This window comes from Meriones unguiculatus, chromosome X, assembly GCF_030254825.1.
Source record: "Meriones unguiculatus strain TT.TT164.6M chromosome X, Bangor_MerUng_6.1, whole genome shotgun sequence".
Taxonomy (NCBI): Eukaryota; Metazoa; Chordata; class Mammalia; order Rodentia; family Muridae; genus Meriones; species Meriones unguiculatus.
This window is the reverse complement of record NC_083369.1, coordinates 134,997,217-135,015,093: the sequence shown is the minus strand read 5'-3', so window position 1 is coordinate 135,015,093 and position 17,877 is coordinate 134,997,217. Positions and strand designations below refer to the sequence as shown.

The 17,877-nt window shown below is 37.9% G+C and overlaps 1 protein-coding gene across 4 annotated transcripts in view; it reads right to left on the bottom strand.

Moving 5' to 3' along the window:
* Glra2 (glycine receptor alpha 2) overlaps positions 1-17,877 on the bottom strand; it is a 252,354-nt gene that overhangs the window by 178,659 nt on the left and 55,818 nt on the right. For 3 of the 4 annotated variants that reach the window (XM_060374572.1, XM_060374570.1, XM_060374571.1), the window contains one exon: positions 199-266. In XM_060374572.1, coding sequence (XP_060230555.1) covers positions 199-266 — 68 coding nt within the window. Of the gene's footprint in view, positions 1-39; positions 108-198; positions 267-17,877 lie in introns of all 4 variants that reach the window. The other variant, XM_060374569.1, reaches the window with a different exon arrangement.

Sequence of the window (17,877 nt, the reverse complement as noted above, 5' to 3'; positions counted from 1 at the left end):
TTCCTTCACACGATGGCTTCAATGCTCAGTCCCACTCACCATTGTAGTTTCTGCTATTGACCCAAAGCTGTTGATAAATATGTTGCAGGTAACATTTACAGGAGACCCTGTAAGTTGAACAATAGAAAATTTGACAGGTTGTGTTCATGGCATACTTGAGTCACGTTTTTCTCTTGCCAGTGGCACTGTAGCACTTACCATGGTGGTTTCTGTGACTGATCCAAAACTGTTGATAAAAATATTGCAAGTAACGTTTACTGGAGGACCTGCAGAATGCAATAAAAATGTTGCAATAGACATTGAAGCAACATTACAGCTCCATAAATATATGTGGTTAGAGATGTAAACAAAATAAAAATGATGATGAGACTGCAAAAAAAATTACTAAGATATACATGATAACTTCAGACTAGTATTTTGAATAATGCAATTAAACAATGGTAACATTCCTTCAAAGAGTTTTGATTTTAAAAAATATATGCTAAGATTATTTATTTGAATTTGTCATCATAAGTTTATGTCACAAAGCCATTTGTTGGACTGTGTTTTTTAAATCTTTATACCGACAATATTTTAGGAATTGCCAATGGTAATGAAATCATCTGGGTCATAGGATCAGCATAGAGCTGAACTGGGAATTCAGGATGGAAATGGATCATATCTCTTTAAATTATGGTGTTATTTTGATTATTATAATGCCTCTGAATTGACTCCCTATCTTCAAGGTACACTCTGACTCTTGGTGAATAAAACAGTGTACAAAAATACAAAATAAAATAAATCAACTCATATTAAGATATAAACACAGGCAGAAATGCCACTTAACATTTATACTGCTGACAGAGTAAATCTGGTGTGAAGAAAAGTACATTTTCAGCATATTTTGATCAAAATAAGATCTACTCTTCTTTCCAGAAATGGAGGATTAGACTGACACCAGCCTTCTTTTCGTCGTGCCATTTGCCAACAGGTAAATCACTGTGTGATGATTCCCTGCTTTACGTTTTTCTAGGGACTATGTTCATTGCCTCCATAGATATTTCCCCCAATGCTCTCTGAGGTAGGAAAACCCTGTTGCAACATACTCACTGTTTTCCTCTACAAAAATCCATTCTCTTTACTTGGCAAATTCTCATCAGATGAGTACAGGCAACACACTCTTGGCTCTGTACCTAACTAGCTAGCAATCTCTGAATGAAGGAGTTTGGCACAAGGCCTCAAAGGATGGTAAGAAAAAAAAAAATGAGTCTTTCTCTTCCTTGGCTCTACAATTCTATTACAAGTCTATTTTTCTGCTAGTAAGAAATAAATTTGACAATATAGACAGAAGTTATGAGAATTTGTATGTGTTTGCTTTTTTTTCTCTTTCCACGAAGAAATACTCATTTTAGATTAGCTGAGATAAATTTTATCGATTTTTTAAAAATCAAAAAAGAAAATGAATTATGAGAGGATGGGAATTTTTAAAAAAGGGTAAAGCCATTTCAAAAGACTTATCAAACTCACTTTGTACTATTATAACATTTTAAAGAAGAAACTTGAAACTTTAAACCTTTGTTGTCAAAGTGTTATAAATTATCTATTTTTCGATTCTACCCAGTTGTCTTGGGAACATTCAGAATATTTTGCCATATTATAATTTGTTTTGCCTGCTAACTGATGGTGCAGATATATTTTTGGAATCTAAAATACTTTTTAGGCTGTCATATCCTAAACATCACCAAGCTTAGAGGACTGGGGAGATACCTTTTTAGGTAAAGTGCTTTCCTGTAAGTCCTGTAAGTTCAATACCCAGAAACCATGCTTGTAACCCTAGCACCAAGAAAATGGATATAAGCAAAACCCTGGAAATCCCTGACCAGCTAGCTCTGCCTCCTTTGTGAGTTGCATGCCATTAAGAGGTGCTATTTCAGCAAAAGTGGATGGTACTTGAGGAACAATATCCAAGCTCATCCTTTGTCCTCAAGATTCACACGCAAACACATGCACGTGTACCTACATGCATGAAAACTTACGCATACATTGTTTGCCTTAATCCTCCTAAGAGGCTTTAAAAAAAACTCCTCTAGAAAATACTTGGTATTTCGTGATAATTAGCATCTGACCTCTTCAGTCCTGAGCATTTCGTTTGAAGTGAATTCCCATTTACACATAGAAACTTGGAAAGAAAACCCTTAGCAAAATGAGCTCTCCTAAAATCAAGGGATTAACATATATGTGCAGTGAGCACTGTGCGCCATCCCTCAGAGACTAGGTACTACTCTGTCTTGCATTTCACTGAGAAGACAGAAGTATAAAATTAGACAACTGTCGTGTTTAATTGTAAATGTCAACTCGACACAACCTAGAATCTCCTGGGAATAGAATTTCAGTGAAGCCCTGAGATGGACCTGTGAGCATGTCTGTGAGGAATTTTCTTGAATGCATTAAGTGATGTGGAAGACACACGCTACATGTGGGTGGTATCTTCTGATAGCAATCCTGATGAAAGGATATGAAGGAAGGAATTCCTTCTGCTTACTTGACCTTCATTCCTCCTTACTAGTTTATCTAGACAAGTGGTTCTCAAACTTCCTAATGCTGCGACTATTTAATACAGTTCCTCATGTTGTGGTGAAGCCCAACTATGAAATTAATATTTTACTACTCTACAACTGTAATTTTCTGTTGTTATGAATTATTATGTAAATATCTGATATGCAGGATATCTGATATGCTAAAGCCAAGGGCATCTCAACTCACTGTTCCTTCATTTATATGGAGGCCTGCTTCTTCAAACTCTCAAGATGGACTGAAGAAAAGAGGCTCTCAGAAATACTCCAGGTCTTTAGTGACAGTTTGAGACATCTGAAGCACCCAGCTTCATGGACTGAAGAACTACTTGAATTTCAGCCCCTCTTGTATGAGATAATAGTTGCTGGACTATTTCAGCTGTATAGTATTACCAAGTTACTAAATTTTCTTACTATATATTCATTTTACTATTTCTATTCCTTTACAGAGTCCAAACTGATAATTAAATTGATTTTTCAAGATCATAGCATTAATAACTAAGAGAAACTCACTAACATTAGGGATTCTTCTCTTAACAACATGGGCAAAATTTTTAAAGCCAATGGAAAACTGTCCAAATTGTCTTCAATCCTGAAGATAAGAAGGTCCTAAGATCAGGTTGTCGAAAGGTGTGTGGGTTTATTAATGGGTCTTTGAATTGATTTCATTGATCTACCAGCCAGTTTCTTATTTTATTAATTGCAGTCTATTCAGCTGTAGCTCCTCTGTTGTCCCTTCCCAAAACTACCCTCCCTCCCTCATCTCCTCCCATGCCCCTCTCCAAGTCCACTGATAGAGGAGGTCCTCCTCCACTTCAATCTGACCTTAGCCTATCCGGTCTCATCAGGACTGGCTGCATTATTTTCCTCTGTGGTCTGATAAGGCTGCTCCCCTCCTCAGGGGGAGGTGATCAAATAGCCAGCCATTGAGTTCATGTCAGAGACAGACCTTGGTCCCATTACTAGGGAACCGACTTGGAGACTGAGTTGCAATTGGCTACATCTGTGCAGGGGTTCTAGGTTATAGCCATGCATATAATTGCTTGGAGTATCGGTCTCAGAAAGAAACCCTTGGCCCAGATTGTTTTGGTTCTGTTGCTCTCCTTGTGGAATTCCTCTCTCTTGCATGTTTTTCTACCTCTCCTTTCTTTCATAAGATTCCCTGCACTGTGCCCAAAGTTTGGTTATAAGCCTCAGCATCTACTGAGGTATACTGCTGGGTAGAGACTTTCAGAAGCCCTCTAGGAAGGCTCCTGTCCTGCTCCTTTTTTTCTCCCTCTTCCGATGTCTGTCCCATTTGCCTTTCTGAGTGAGGATTGTTCATCTTACCCAGGGTCGTCCTTCTTGCTTAGCTTCATTAGGTGTACAGATTTTAGTATGTTTATCCTATATTATGTTTCTAATATCCATGTATAAGTGAGTATATACGTGTGTGTCTTTCTGCTTCTGAGATACTTTACTCAAGATGATCTTTTCTATTTCCAAATATTTCCTGAAAAATTCATAACTTCCTTGATTTAATATCTAAGCAGTATTCCATCGTGTAAATGTACCACAATTTCTATATCCATTCCTCAGTTGAGGGACATTTGGGTTGTTTCCGGATTCTAGTTACAACGAAAAAAGCAACTATGAACACGGTTGAGCAAATGTCCTCGTTGTATACTTATGCATGTTTTGGATATATGCCTAGGAGTGCTATAGCTGGATCTTGAGGAAACAATGTTCCTAATTGTCTCAGAAAGCGCCAGACTGTTTTCCAAAGTGGTTGTACAATTTTACATTCCCACCAGCAATGGAGGAGGGGTTTCCCTTTCTCCACATCCTCTCCAGCGTGTATAATCACTTGAGTTTTTTATCTTAGCCATTCTGATGGGTGTAAGTTGAAATCTCAGGGTTGTTTTGACTTGCATTTCCCTGATGACTAAATATATTGAGCATTTGTTTAAGTTTTTCTCTGGCATTCTATATTCCTCTATTGAGGATTTTCTGTTTAGCTCTGTATCCCATTTTTAATTGGCTTACTTGATTTGTTGCTTTTTTATTTCTTCAGTTCTTTATATATTCTAAATATTAGCCCTCTGTCAGATATAGGGTTGTTAAAGATGGTTTCCCAATATGCAGGCTGTCATTTTGCCCTGAAGACAGTGTCCTTTGCTTTACAGAAGCTTTTCAGTTTCATGAAGTCCCATTTATTGATTGTTGCTCATAGAGCCTGTGGTGTTGCTGTTATGTTCAGGAAGTTATCGCCTGTGCCAATGAAGTCACTTCCCCACTTTTTCTTCTAACAGATTTTGTGTGTCTGGTTTTATGTTGAGGTCTTTGATCAACTTGTACTTAAGTGTGGTACAGGGTGATGAATATGTATCTATTTGCATTTTTCTACATGTAGATATCCAGTCTGTCCAGCACTATTTGTTGAAGATGCTGTCTTTTTACTGTTTTATGGTTTTGGTGTATTTGTCAAAAATCAAGTATCCGTACATGTATGGATTTATTTCTGGGTCTCCTATTTAATTCCATTGGTCCACCATTCTGTTTCTATTCCACTATCATGCAGTTTTTCTTACTAATGCTCTGTTGCACAGCTTGATATCAGGGATGAAGACACCTCCAGAAGATCTGTTGTTATACAGTACTGCTTTAACAATTCTGGGGTTTTTTTGTTTGTTTGTTTGTTTTTTCATATGAAATTGAGAATTGTTCTTTCAAATTTTGTAAATAATTGTGTTGGTATTTTGATGGGAATTTCATTGAATCTGAAGATTGGTTTTGGCAGTATGACCATTTTCACCATGTTATTCATCCATATTCATGAGCATTGGAGATCTTTCCATCTTCTGATACCTTCTTCTATTTCTTTCTTCAGAGACTTGAAGTTTTTTTTTTTTTTCAAACAGGTCTTTCACTTGCTTGGTTAGAGTCACACCAAGGTACTATATGTTATTAGTGGCTATTGTAAAGGGTATTTTTTCCTAATTTCTCTCTCAGCCCTTTTGTCTTTAGTATACAGGAGAGCTACTGATTTTTTTAGAGTAAATTTTGAATCCAGCCACTTCGCTGAAGGTGTTTATTGGCTGTAGGAATTTTCTGGTTGAATTTTGGAGGTCATTAATATATGCTATCATATCATCTGCAGATAGTGATACTTTGACTTCTTCCTTTTTGATTTTTATCCCCTTGATCTCCTGTGGTTGTCTTATTGCTCTAGCTGGGACTTTAATTAATATATTGAAGAGATACAGAGAGAGTGGGTAGCCTTGCCTTGTCCCTGATTTCAGTGGGATTGATTTAAGTTTCTCTCCATTGAATTTGAAATTGGCTATAGGCTTGCTGTATATTGTCTTTACTATGTTTAGCTATGTGCCTTATATCCCTGATCCCTCCTGGACTTTAAACATGAATGGGTATTGGATTCTGTCCAAATGCTTTTTTCAGCATCTAAGGAGATGATCGTGTGTTGTTTTTTTTTTTTTTTCTCCTTCAGTTTGTTTATATGGTGGATTTCCAAATACTGAACCAACCCTGCATACCTGGGATGAAGCCTCCCTGATGATGGGGGATGATATGTTTTATATGTACTTTGATTCAGTTTGCAAGTATTTTAATGAGTATATGTGCATCAATGTTAGTAACAGAGCTAGATCTGAAGTACTCTTTAATGGGGGGTCTTTGTGGGGTTTCGGTATCAAGGTGATTGTGGCTTCACAGAATGAGTCTGGTAATGCTCCTTTTGTTTCTATTTTGTGGAGTAGATTAAAGAGAATTGGAGTTAGCTCCTCTTTGAAGGTCTGGTAGAATTCTGTGCTTGAAACCATCTGGCCCTGGGCTTTTTGTGGAAGAAAGACTTTTTATTATTGCTTCTGTTTCTTTGGGAGATATAGGACTATTCACTCTATTTACCTGACATTGATTTAATTTTGGAAAATGGAATTTACCAAGAAAATTGTCCATTTCATTTAGATTTTCAAATTTTGTTGCATATAGGCTTCTATAGTAAGACCGAATGTTATTTGGATTTCCTCAGGGTCTGTAGTTATGTCCCCCTTTTCATTTCTGATATGGCTGATATGGATAGTTACACTCTGATTTCTAGTTATTTTTGCTGTGTGTTTGTCTATCTTGTTGATTTTCTCAAAGAACCATCTCTTGGTTTCATTGTGTCTGCTTCTTATTTTTTGTTTTCTTTTCTAGGACTTTTAGATGTTTTGTTAAGTTGCTTGTATGAGATGTCTCATACAAGACAGGTAGTGCTATGAACTTTTTCCTCTCAGCACTGCTTTCATTGTGTCCCATAAGTTTGGGTAAGTTGTGCCTTCATTTTCATTGAATTTTAGGAAGTCTCTATTTTCTTTCTTTTTTTTTTTTTTACTTGTTGTTCTTTTTATTTTTTATTTTTTTTATCAGTTACATTTTATTAACTCTGTATCCCAGCCATGTCCCGATCCCTCATTCCCTCCCAGTCCCTCCCTCCCTCCCTCATCTCCACCGTGCCCCTTTCCAAGTCCCCTGATAGGGGGGACCTCCTCCCCATTCATCTGATCCTGTTTTATCAGGTATCTTCAGGACTGGCTGCAAAGCCCTCCTCTGTGGCCTAACAGGACTGCTCCTCCCTTCGGGGGTGGGGAGACCAAAGAGCCAGTCATTGAGTTCCTGTTAGAAATAGTCCCTGTTCCCCTCACTTTGGGAAACCAATTGGTTACTGAGCTACCACAGGCTACATCTGAGTGGAGGTTCTAGGTTATATCCATACATGGTCCTTGGTTGAATGTCAGTCTCAGAAAAGACCCTGTGCGCAGATATATTTGGTCCTTGTGGAGCTCCTATCCTTTCCCCATCAGACTAACTCCCCTTCTTTCTTATGATTCCCTGTACTCTGCCAAAGGTTTGGTCATGAGTCTTTGCTTTGAAAACACTGCTAGTTAGAGTCTTTCAGATGCGCTCAGTAGACTCCTGTCATACGTTCAATGCACATCCCATCTGTCTTTCTAAATGAGGATTGATCATCTTACCCCATGTCCGCTCAATTGATTATCTTTTTTAGGTGTATAGATTTCATTATGTTTATCATATCTTATAGGTCTATATAAGTGAGTATATCCCATGTTTGTCTTTCTCCTTCTGGGATATTTCACTCAGAATGATCTTTTCTAGATCCCACCATTTGCCTGCAAATTTCATGATTTCCTCCTTTTTGATTGCTGAGTAGTATTCCATTGTACAAAAATACCACAATTTCTGTACCCATTCCACCGTTGATGGACATCTGGGTTGTTTCCAGGTTCTGGCTATTACAAATAGAGCTGCTATAAACATGGTTGAGCAAGTGTCCTTTTTGTGTACTTGAACAAAATTTGGGTATATACCTAGCAGTGGTATAGCTGGGTCTGGAGGAAGCACTATTCCTATTTGTCTTATTTTCTTTTTCATTTCTTCCCTAACCCAGCTTTCATTGAGTAGAGAGTTGTTTAATTTCCATGTGTATTTAGGCTTTTTGTCATTTTTGTTCTTGAGGGCTAGTTTTAGGCCATAGTGGTCTGATAGAATACCATGGATTATTTCTATCTTCTTTTATCTGATGAGGCTTGCTTTATGCCCTACTGTATGGTCAATTTTTGAGAAGGTTCTTGAGGTGCTGAAAAGAATCTTTACTCTTTTGAGCTTGGTGGAAAAGTTCTATAGACATCTATTAGATCCATTTGATTTAGGACCTCTGTAAGTGCCATTATTTCCTTATTTAGCTTCTGTCCAGATCATCTGTTCCTTCATGACAGTGGAATGTTGATATCCCCCACTATTAAGGTGTTGGGATAGATGTATGATTTAAGCTTAATAATGTTTCACTTACAAATGCATGTCCTCTTTTATTTGGGGCATAAATGTTCAGGATTGTGGTGTCCTCCTGTTGGATTTTCCTTTGATGAGAATGAAGTGACCCTCCTAATCTTTTTGATTAATTTTGTTGAAAGTCTATCTTATTTGATACTAAGATAGCTACCCCCACCTTGTTTTATGGGTTTGTTTTCTTGAAAAATATTTTTCCAGCCCTTTATCTTTGTTGCAAAGCTGTGTTTTTTGGATTCATCAGAATGTTGGATCCTGTTTCTCTGACCGTTCTGTTAGTCTGTGTCTTTTTATTATAGTTTTGAGTCCCTTGATGTTGATAGATAATAGTGTCCAATGAATGTTAGGTTTTTTTTTTCTTTTTAATTTTAGAGTTGGTTGTGTTACTGTGTTACTATGCTTGTATTATTTTAATTTTTGTTGTAAAGTTATCTATATCCTGTTTTTTCTTGGGTGTAGATGATTTTGTTAAAATGGAGTTTTCCTTCTAGTATCTTCTATAGGGGTGGGTTGCTGTGTAGGTATTGTTTAAGTTTAGCTTTCTCATGGAATATTTTATTTTCTCCATCTATGCTAATTGAAAGCTTTGCTGGGTGTAGTAGTCTGGGTTGGCATCTGTGGTTTCTTAGATTCTGCATGACATCTGTCTAGTCCCTTCTGGCTATCATACTTTCTGTTAAGAATTCTGGTGTGATTCTGAAAGGTCTGCCTTTACTAGTTGGCTTTTTTTCCCTTGCTGCTTTTAATAGTTTTTCTTTCCTTTTCTGTAGATTTACTCTAGATTTGACTATTACGTAACGTGGAGGTGTTTCATTTATGGCCTTGTCTATTTGGTGTTCTGTAGGCATCTTTATGTTTATGGACATCTACTTCTTTAAGTTGAGAAAATTTTCTTCTATGAATTTCTTTTTTTATTATTTTATTTATTTTTATTTTTTTGATTTATTAATTACACTTTATTCACTTTGTATCCCCCCATTGTGGTTCCCTCCCTCCTCCCGTCCCAATCCCTCCCTTCCTCCACCCTCTGCATGTATGCCCCTCCCCAAGTCCACAGATAGGGGAGGACTTCTTTTCCTTCCTTCTGATCCTAGTCATTTAGGTCTCATCAAGAGTGGCTGCCTTGTCCTCTTCTGTGGCCTGGTAATGCTGCTTCCCCCTCAGGGGGAGGTAATTAAAGAGCAAGCCAATCAGTTCATGTCAGAGACAGTCCCTGTTCCTATCACAATGGAACCCACTTGGATACTGAACTGCCATGGGCTACATCTGTGCAGGGGTCTTAGGTTATCTCCATGCATAGTCCTTGGTTGGAATAGCAGCCTCAGGAAAGACCCCTGTGCTCAGATTTTTTGGTTCTGTTGTTCTCCTTATGGAGTTCCTGTCCTTTCCAGATCTTACTGTTCCCCACTTCTTTCCTAAGATTGCCTGCACTCTGCCCAAAGGTTGCCCATAAGTCTCAGTATCTACATTGATAATCTGCAGGGCAGAGATTTTCAGAGGTCCTCTGTGAATTTCTTGAAAATATATTCTGGACCTTGGGGCCTGGAATCTTCTTTTTCATCTATTCCTGTTATTCTTAGATTTTTTTTTTCTTTTCATGGTGTCCTTGATTCCACAGATGTTTTGTATTTGGAACATTTCTGATTTTACTTTTTCTTTGAGAGATGTATCAATTTCTGCAATTGTATCTTCAGTGCCTGAGATTCTCTCTTCCATCTCTTATATTCTGTTGGTGAAGTTTAACTTTGTAGTTCCTGATCTTTTCTCTAAATTCTCCAGCTCCAGAGTTTTCTCTGTTTGTGTTTTCTTTATTGATTCTAATTTTGTTGTCACATCTTGCACCATTTCCTTTATCTGCATGTGGATCCCTGTATTTGCATGATGCCCTCTATTTTTTTTCATTTCATCTCTATATGCGACTACCACTACTTGTGCCTCTACATGTGCCTCTATTTTTTAAGTTTATTTGCCTGTATTTCTTTGAGAGCTTTGTTCATTTCCTCTTTATGTGCCTCTAATAACTGGATAAGCATAAATTTGAGATTGTTTTCCTGAATTTTTGATGAATTTGCATATCCATTTATTTTGGTGGTTGCTGGTGAAGCCATGATATCCTGATTTTTGTTGGATGTGTTGTTACTCCAACTCTAGCCATGTGCTTATCTTTAACCCTTTGCTCTTTGTTGCTAGAGTCTGTACTTCAGACTGGCTCATTCTGTCTCTGGTGTCTGGAGTATTATTCAGGAAGATGAGAGAGGTCCACCAGTCTGAGTGTGGGTGTTGGTGTTTCAGCTGAAGCTAATGGAGGAAGGTCGCAGGCACATGTGCACAAGCAAGGGCATGTGTGTGGAAGTGTGCCTTAAAGGACAGAGTGATAGAACATGTGTATGCCTGGAAAAGTGGAGTTTAAGTACAGGAGGGGCTGCTGGTGCTGTTCACTGGCACAATACCCTGAATACCTCAGTGGCCTACAGGTTTGTTTTACTGTCCTCCTTGTATTCAGACCTGTCTGGGCTACAGGAAATTTTTGTCTGGATTCTACTGGTAGACCCACAGAAGAGGGGGGCTCTACTCTCAGATTTGGGTCAGTAGGAGCAAATGAGAGTGTCAGAGATCTATCAGCTCAGTGATGTCTACTGTTTGCCTGCCAGGCAGGAAGATCTGAACTTGGGGTAGCAGCCTCTGCTTTCTCAGTCATAGAGCCTGGACGCTCCTGCTTGTGCTACTTGCCACAGAACAGCAGCTGCAGACCTGGGAGGTCTGTACAGCTGCCTGCAGCATCCACAAACCTGGGAGGCTCATACTGCAGCCACCTCAGCAGTCTCAGTCACAAAGCATGGACATTCTTGCTTGGGGCAACTACTATTGCCTCAGCCTAGCAGGGGGACCTCTGCCTGGGGCAGCAGCCACTGCCTGCCGCCTCAGCCAAGCGATAAGTCCCATGCTTGGGGAAAGGAGAAGTGCAGGGGCGTTGAATATTTGCTACTCTTAGTCCCTGGAGACATCCATGGGTGACCTGGATCCAAAATGTCCCAGCTCACAGGTAGTCTCCTCTTGCCCAGGAAGCCTCAATGTCGATGTTCTGCCTTCAGCATCCCCCCCCCACTCAACAATTTCAGAGTTTCAGATGCTGTGTCCCTTAGACACAGTGTGTTCTAGTCGCTGCCATATTGGACCTCCCCACCAGCCTGTTTCTATGCCAGTACCATGACTTTTTTTTTTTTATTACTGCTGCACTATAGTACAACCTGAGATCAGGGATGGAGATACCACCAGAAGAACTTTTATTGTACAGGATGGTTTTAGTTATTCTGAGTTTTTTGTTTCTCCATATGAAACTGAGAGTTTTCTTTCAAGGTCTATAAAGAATTGTGTTGATAATTTTATGGGAATTCCGTTGAATCTGTAGATTCCTTTTGGTAGGATGGCCATTTTTACTATGTTGATCATACCTATCCATAAGCATCTAAGATCTTTCTTACATTGTTATCAATTTCTTTCTTCAGAAACTTGGAGGGTTTTTTGTTGTCTTTGTTTGTTTGTTTATTTTTTTCTTACAAGTCTTTCACTGGCTTGGTTAGAGTTATACCAAGGTACTTTATGTTATTTTGGCTATTTTGTTATTTTGTGAAGGATGTTGTTTCCATAATTACTTTCTCAGACCATTTGTCCTTTGTATACAAGAAGGTCTACTGATATTTTTGAGTTAATTTTGTATCAGCCACTTTGCTGAAGGTGTTTATCAGCTGTAGGTGTTCTCTGGTAGATATTTTAAGATCACTCATTGACAAAGAAGCCAAAAACATACAATGGAAAAAAAGACAGCATCTTCAACAGATTGTGCTAGTCAAACTGTATGTCTAAATGTAGAAAAATGCAAATAAATCCATATTCATCACCCTGCCCCAAAGTAAAGTCCAAGTGGATCAAAGACTTTAACATAACATAACTAGACATACTAAATCTGTTAGAAGAAAGAGTAGGAAAGACCTTGAACACATTGGTGCAGGAGACAACTTCCTGGACAGAACATCAAGAGCTCAGGCTCTAAGATTAACCATAAATAAATGGGATCTCATGAAACTGAAATGTTTCTGTAAGGCAATGGACAGTGTCAACAGAACAGAATGGCATCCTACAAACTGGGAAAAGAGTTTCATCAACCTCACATCTGACAGAGGGATAATATCCAGAATATATAAAGAACTCAAGAAATTAAACACCAACAAACCAAATAATCCAATTAAAAATTGGTTACAGTGCTAAACAGAATTCTCAACAGAGGAATAGCGAATGGCAGAGAAACACTTAAAGAAATGCTCATCTTCCTTAGCTATCAGGGAAATGCAAATCAAAATATCTGAGGTTCCAACTCACACCCATCAGAGTGGCTAAGATCAAAAACTGAAGTGACAACACATGATCGAGAGGATGTGGAGAAAGGAAAACCCTCCTCCATTGCTGGTGGGAAATTAAACTTGTACAACCACTTTGGAAAATAGTCTGGCTCTTTCTCATAAAACTTGGAATAGTGTGATCTCAAGACCCAGCTATACCACTCCTAAGCATGTATCTGAAATTTGTTCAACCATACAACAAGGATATTTGGTCAACTATGTTCATAGCAGCTTTATTTGTAAAAACCAGTATCTGGAAAAAAAAAAAACCTAGATGTCCCTCAAGTGAAGAATGGATAAGAAATTGTGGTACATTTACACACTGGAATACTACTCAGAGATTAAATACAAGGAAGTAATGAAATTTGCAGGCAGATATTTGGAACTAGAAAGGATCATCCTGAGTGAGATATCAGAAAAGCAGAAAGAAACGTATCATATGTACTCACTTATAAGTGGCTATTAGCCATATAATTTAGGATAAATATACTAAAATCTACAGACCTAAAGAAGCTAAGCAAGAATGAGGACCGTAGTGAGGATGCTTAATTCTAATTTAGAAGGGAAAACAGGATAGACAATGGAAGTGTTAGAAGAGAGGAACAGGACTACCACAGATATCCTCCAAAAGACTCCACTCAGCAGGGGATTGAAGCAAATGCAGAGACTGACAGCCAAACTTTGGACAGAGAGCATGGAAAAAAGGGGTATATAAAAGGACCCAGAGAGGACAAGAGTCATACAAGTAGACAAATAGAGCCAAAATTAGCAGGGGCCAGAGGAACTGCAGAGACTGATGCATGAACCAAAGACCATACATAGAGAGGACCTAGACCTCTTGCTCAGATGTAACCCATAGACAGCTCAGTCTCCATGTGGGTCCCCTAGTTAAGAGAGAAGAGACAGTCTCTGACATGAACTTGGTTGCCTGCTCCTTGAGCATTTCTCCCTGGTAGAGTGACCTAGTTAGCCTACAGTGGAAGAAGAACCAGGCAGTCCTGATGGAACCTGACAAGTTAAAGTCAGATAGTAAGAGCAGAGATCTTCCCTTATCAGTGGAGTAGAGTAGAGAAATAGGAGAGAAAGAGGGAGGGAAGGTGGGGTGGGAAGGAGATGAGGGATAGGGCTATGACTGGGATATAAAGTTAATAAGTTGTAAATGATAATAATAATAATAATAATAATAATAATAGAAAGAGAAGAAAATGAGAAGAAGAGAAGAAGAAGAAGAAGAAGAAGAAGAAGAAGAAGAAGAAGAAGAAGAAGAAGAAGAAGAAGAAGAAGAAGAAGAAGAAGAAGAAGGTGACTGAATACTAAGACTCAAGCCACAATTTCTTTGGCTTGAAGGATTTTTTTTTATTTGCTTTAACAGGTTATCCTACTATCTGTCAGCACATTTTTATTTTAGTCCAATAATCTGATTAGACATTTTGATTGTCAAGAACATGCTCTTAGACTTGATCACCAGTGAAATGACTGTTCTTTGTAACATGTAGAGAGAAGCCATTAATATCTCTGACTGATTAAGATAATGATGGCATTCCACAGTGATTTGGATGAGAATCAAGACAGAAAACCTAACTCTATCTAGCCTTTCTGATCATTTACTTCCCCAAATGCTTCCCTTCCTTTTTTCCATTTCCTCTTCTTAAATCCCTTCTATCCTCCTTTTCCTCTCATTCTCATTCCTCTTTTACTTTTTTCTCTTATTTCTAAGAGTTTCATCAATCTGGTGCCAACTCACTTGAAAAGGGTTGCCTTGTCTCCGTATATCACAATAAAAATTATTATTTTTGAAATATTGTTTTCCTACTAGTGTACATAGGATGCAATTCCATTTATTTATGCCTTCATTAATTTATACCAGTAGTGTTTGTATTTTCCAGTGTACAAATATGCATCTGTTGATATATATACATATATATGCATATATTATATATCAACTTTACTTTCTTAAATTTTATTGAAAATGAACTTTGTTGGTGGAGTGTGTAAGTGTGTGTGGGGGGGTGCAAGCATGTGTGTGTGTGTGTGTGTGTGTGTGTGTGTGTGTGTGTGTGTATGTGTATGTGTGCCTGTGTAGGTCAGAGAATAACATTAGGTTTCATTCTTTATGCACATTTCTCCTTTTATTAATTTAATTTTATTTTATTAATTACACTTTATTCACTTTGTATCCCCCCATAGGCCCATCCCTCCTCCCCTCCCAGTCCCACCCTCCCTCCCCCTTCTTCACACATGCCCCTCCCCAAGTCCACTGATAGGGGAGGTCCCCCTCTCCTTCCTTCTGATCATAGTCTATCACATCACAGCAGGAGTGGCTGCATTGTCATCTTCTGTGGCCTGGTAAGGCTGCTATCCACTCAGGAGGAGGTGATCAAAGAGCAGGTCAATCAGATTATGTCAGAGGCAGTTCCTCTTCCCATTACTATGGAACCCACTTGGACAGGAGATTATTTTCCTTTTTATGTTAGAATACTCTTTTCAAGATGTGACTAAATGAAATTATTAAAAAAAAAAAAAAAACACAACGAAAAGTCACTGGGCTTGGTGGTGTGTGCCTATAATCCAGCACTTGCGAGGCAGGCAGAATTCTGTGAGCTGAAGGCCTGCCTGTTCTACATAGCAAGTTCCAGGTCAACCAGATCTATTTAGTGAGACCCAGCCTCGAAAAAATGAATAAAATTAATTTTTTTTTTAAATCAGATTCTCCTCTTGACCTGGAACCTCACCAGGTAGGCTAGACTAACTGGACAAACAGCTCCCAGGGATTCACCCATTTCTGGTTCCTTCTGGGGATTGGAACTCAAGTCTTCATAATCCCAATGCCAGCATTTTACTAATTGAGTGTGCTGTCCCCCTACCTACTTTTGTCTTACTGTCCTTTTCAAATATTTCATTATAGTTCTATAGAAATAGAACTGTTTTATTTTTTTATTTTATTTTTTTTGTGTGTGTGTTGATCTTCATGTTGCAATTTTGATGAATACATTATTTTTAGAGGTTTTCATTCATGTGCTGGGAAAGTTTTATTTACATCTGACCTTATCCTTTGTGAATGGAGATAATTTTGTTTCTTCACTTGGAATTTGGATAACACATTTTTATTTTTCTTGTTAAGTTGCTATGGATAAAACCTTCAACACCATGTTAAATAGCACTCGTGAAACAGCAAATTGTGTTTTTCTTGATCATGGCATAAAATGTTTCACTTTTTTTTTTCTCATGAATGGCTTACATTTAGATCATGTTGCTAACTATAGGTTTCCATAAATGCCTTTCATCAAATTGAAGAAGTCACATTGTCTTCCTAACTTTCTCACTGACTTTGATCCATGAGTGATGCTGAGACTCATAGTCAAACTTTGGGCAAAATGTTGGAAATCTTATGAAAGAAGGATGAGATAGAAAGACCTGAAGGGGACAGGAGCTCCACAAGGAGAACAACAGAACCAAAAAGTCTGGACCCAGGGGTATTTTCTGAGACTGATATTCAACCAAGGACTATGCATGTAGATAACCTAGAACCCCTGTACCTTAAATTTTCTAGCTATACCCCAGGTATAGCTCATGACAGCTCAGTGTCCAGGTGGGTTCCATAGTAACGGGAACAGGGACTGTCTCTGACATGAACTCAGTGGCTGGCTCTTTGATCACCTCTCCCTGATGGGGGTGTGTATGTATGTGCATCCTTACCAGGCCACAGAGGAGGACATTGCAGCCAGTCCTGAATGGACCTAATAGGCTAGGATCAGATGGAAGGGGAGGAGGACCTCTTCTATCAGTGGACTTGGGGAGGGGCATGGGAGGAGAAAAGGGAGAGAGGCTGGGATTGGGAAGGGATGATGGAGGGGACTACAGCTGGGATATAAAGTGAATAAATTGTAATTATTAAAAAATAAATAAAATTTAAAAAGAATGTGTGCATTTCCAAAACCTTGGGAAATTTGCAGTTCTCCAGTAGTCCTACCCACTATGGTTGGAAAAGATACTTTGAATAATTTCAAACATCAAAAATTTATTGAGAGACGTTTTAAATCTTTGAAAAATATTGCAAGTGTATCTGAGAAAAATATAATTTGCTAATATTGGTAGAGTGTTTGATGTATGTCTGTTTTATTGAATTGGTTCTCTTTAAATACTCCTATTATTCATAGTTACCTTAAAATAATCTTATTTATATGTACATTATAATGTAAGTTCGAATTCATCAGAGCTTTCTAAGCTACCAAGAAGCATTATATAATTTTAAAATGTCTATGCTGCAGTTTATTTAATAGTAAGCATTAAGAAGGAACCTTGTATGACACCAAGACAATTAGTCATTAGCGGTTAGTTTTGTCCCAGATATTTTCAACATCAATTTTAGGTGGAAGGTTACTGGCAAGAACAGAACAGTCTTTGAATTCTAAGAAAAAAAAATGTCATGTTTTTTTCTCTTGTCACAAATAGACAAGTATGGCATTTTTATTTTGTGTTTCATTCCTTGTAAATAATTGAACATGTTTTCAGGTATCACAATTGCTTTGGTATAAGTCCCTTGTATGGAAACGGAATGCTAAAAATATATCTGGCTGCTGCATATATAAGTTGAATTTCCTTTGGCATATGATATTTATTTAACAGACTAATTATTGATGTTGGCTAAAGAGATAAAGAAAAACAATAATACAGCTGAATTAAAAAGATGTAGAATTAAAAATTAGAACTCTGGCACAAGTAAGTACTATTTCTTATGTTTTGTGCTGTGTTGCTGCTCAAGGAAAATATAGTTTTAGAAGACAGTAAGACTGCAAAGGGGAATGGCTTATCATAGTGACAATCACTTGTTGAGGAGAGATTTAAGCACTTTATTTGAAAGAAAGTAAAATTGCAAATGTCGTCATGATATTTTGGAAATAATCTAAGAAATCATAATAACTAACTTACTTGAAATCTCACCAGGAATTAACTATATACTATTAACTACTCTATCCATACTTTCATGAAGGACACATTATTCAGAGTTAAGGGAGCTAGTAAAATGTTGATCCCTATATCCTATATACTAAACCACTAGTTTAGGGACCAGCTATATTGATAGA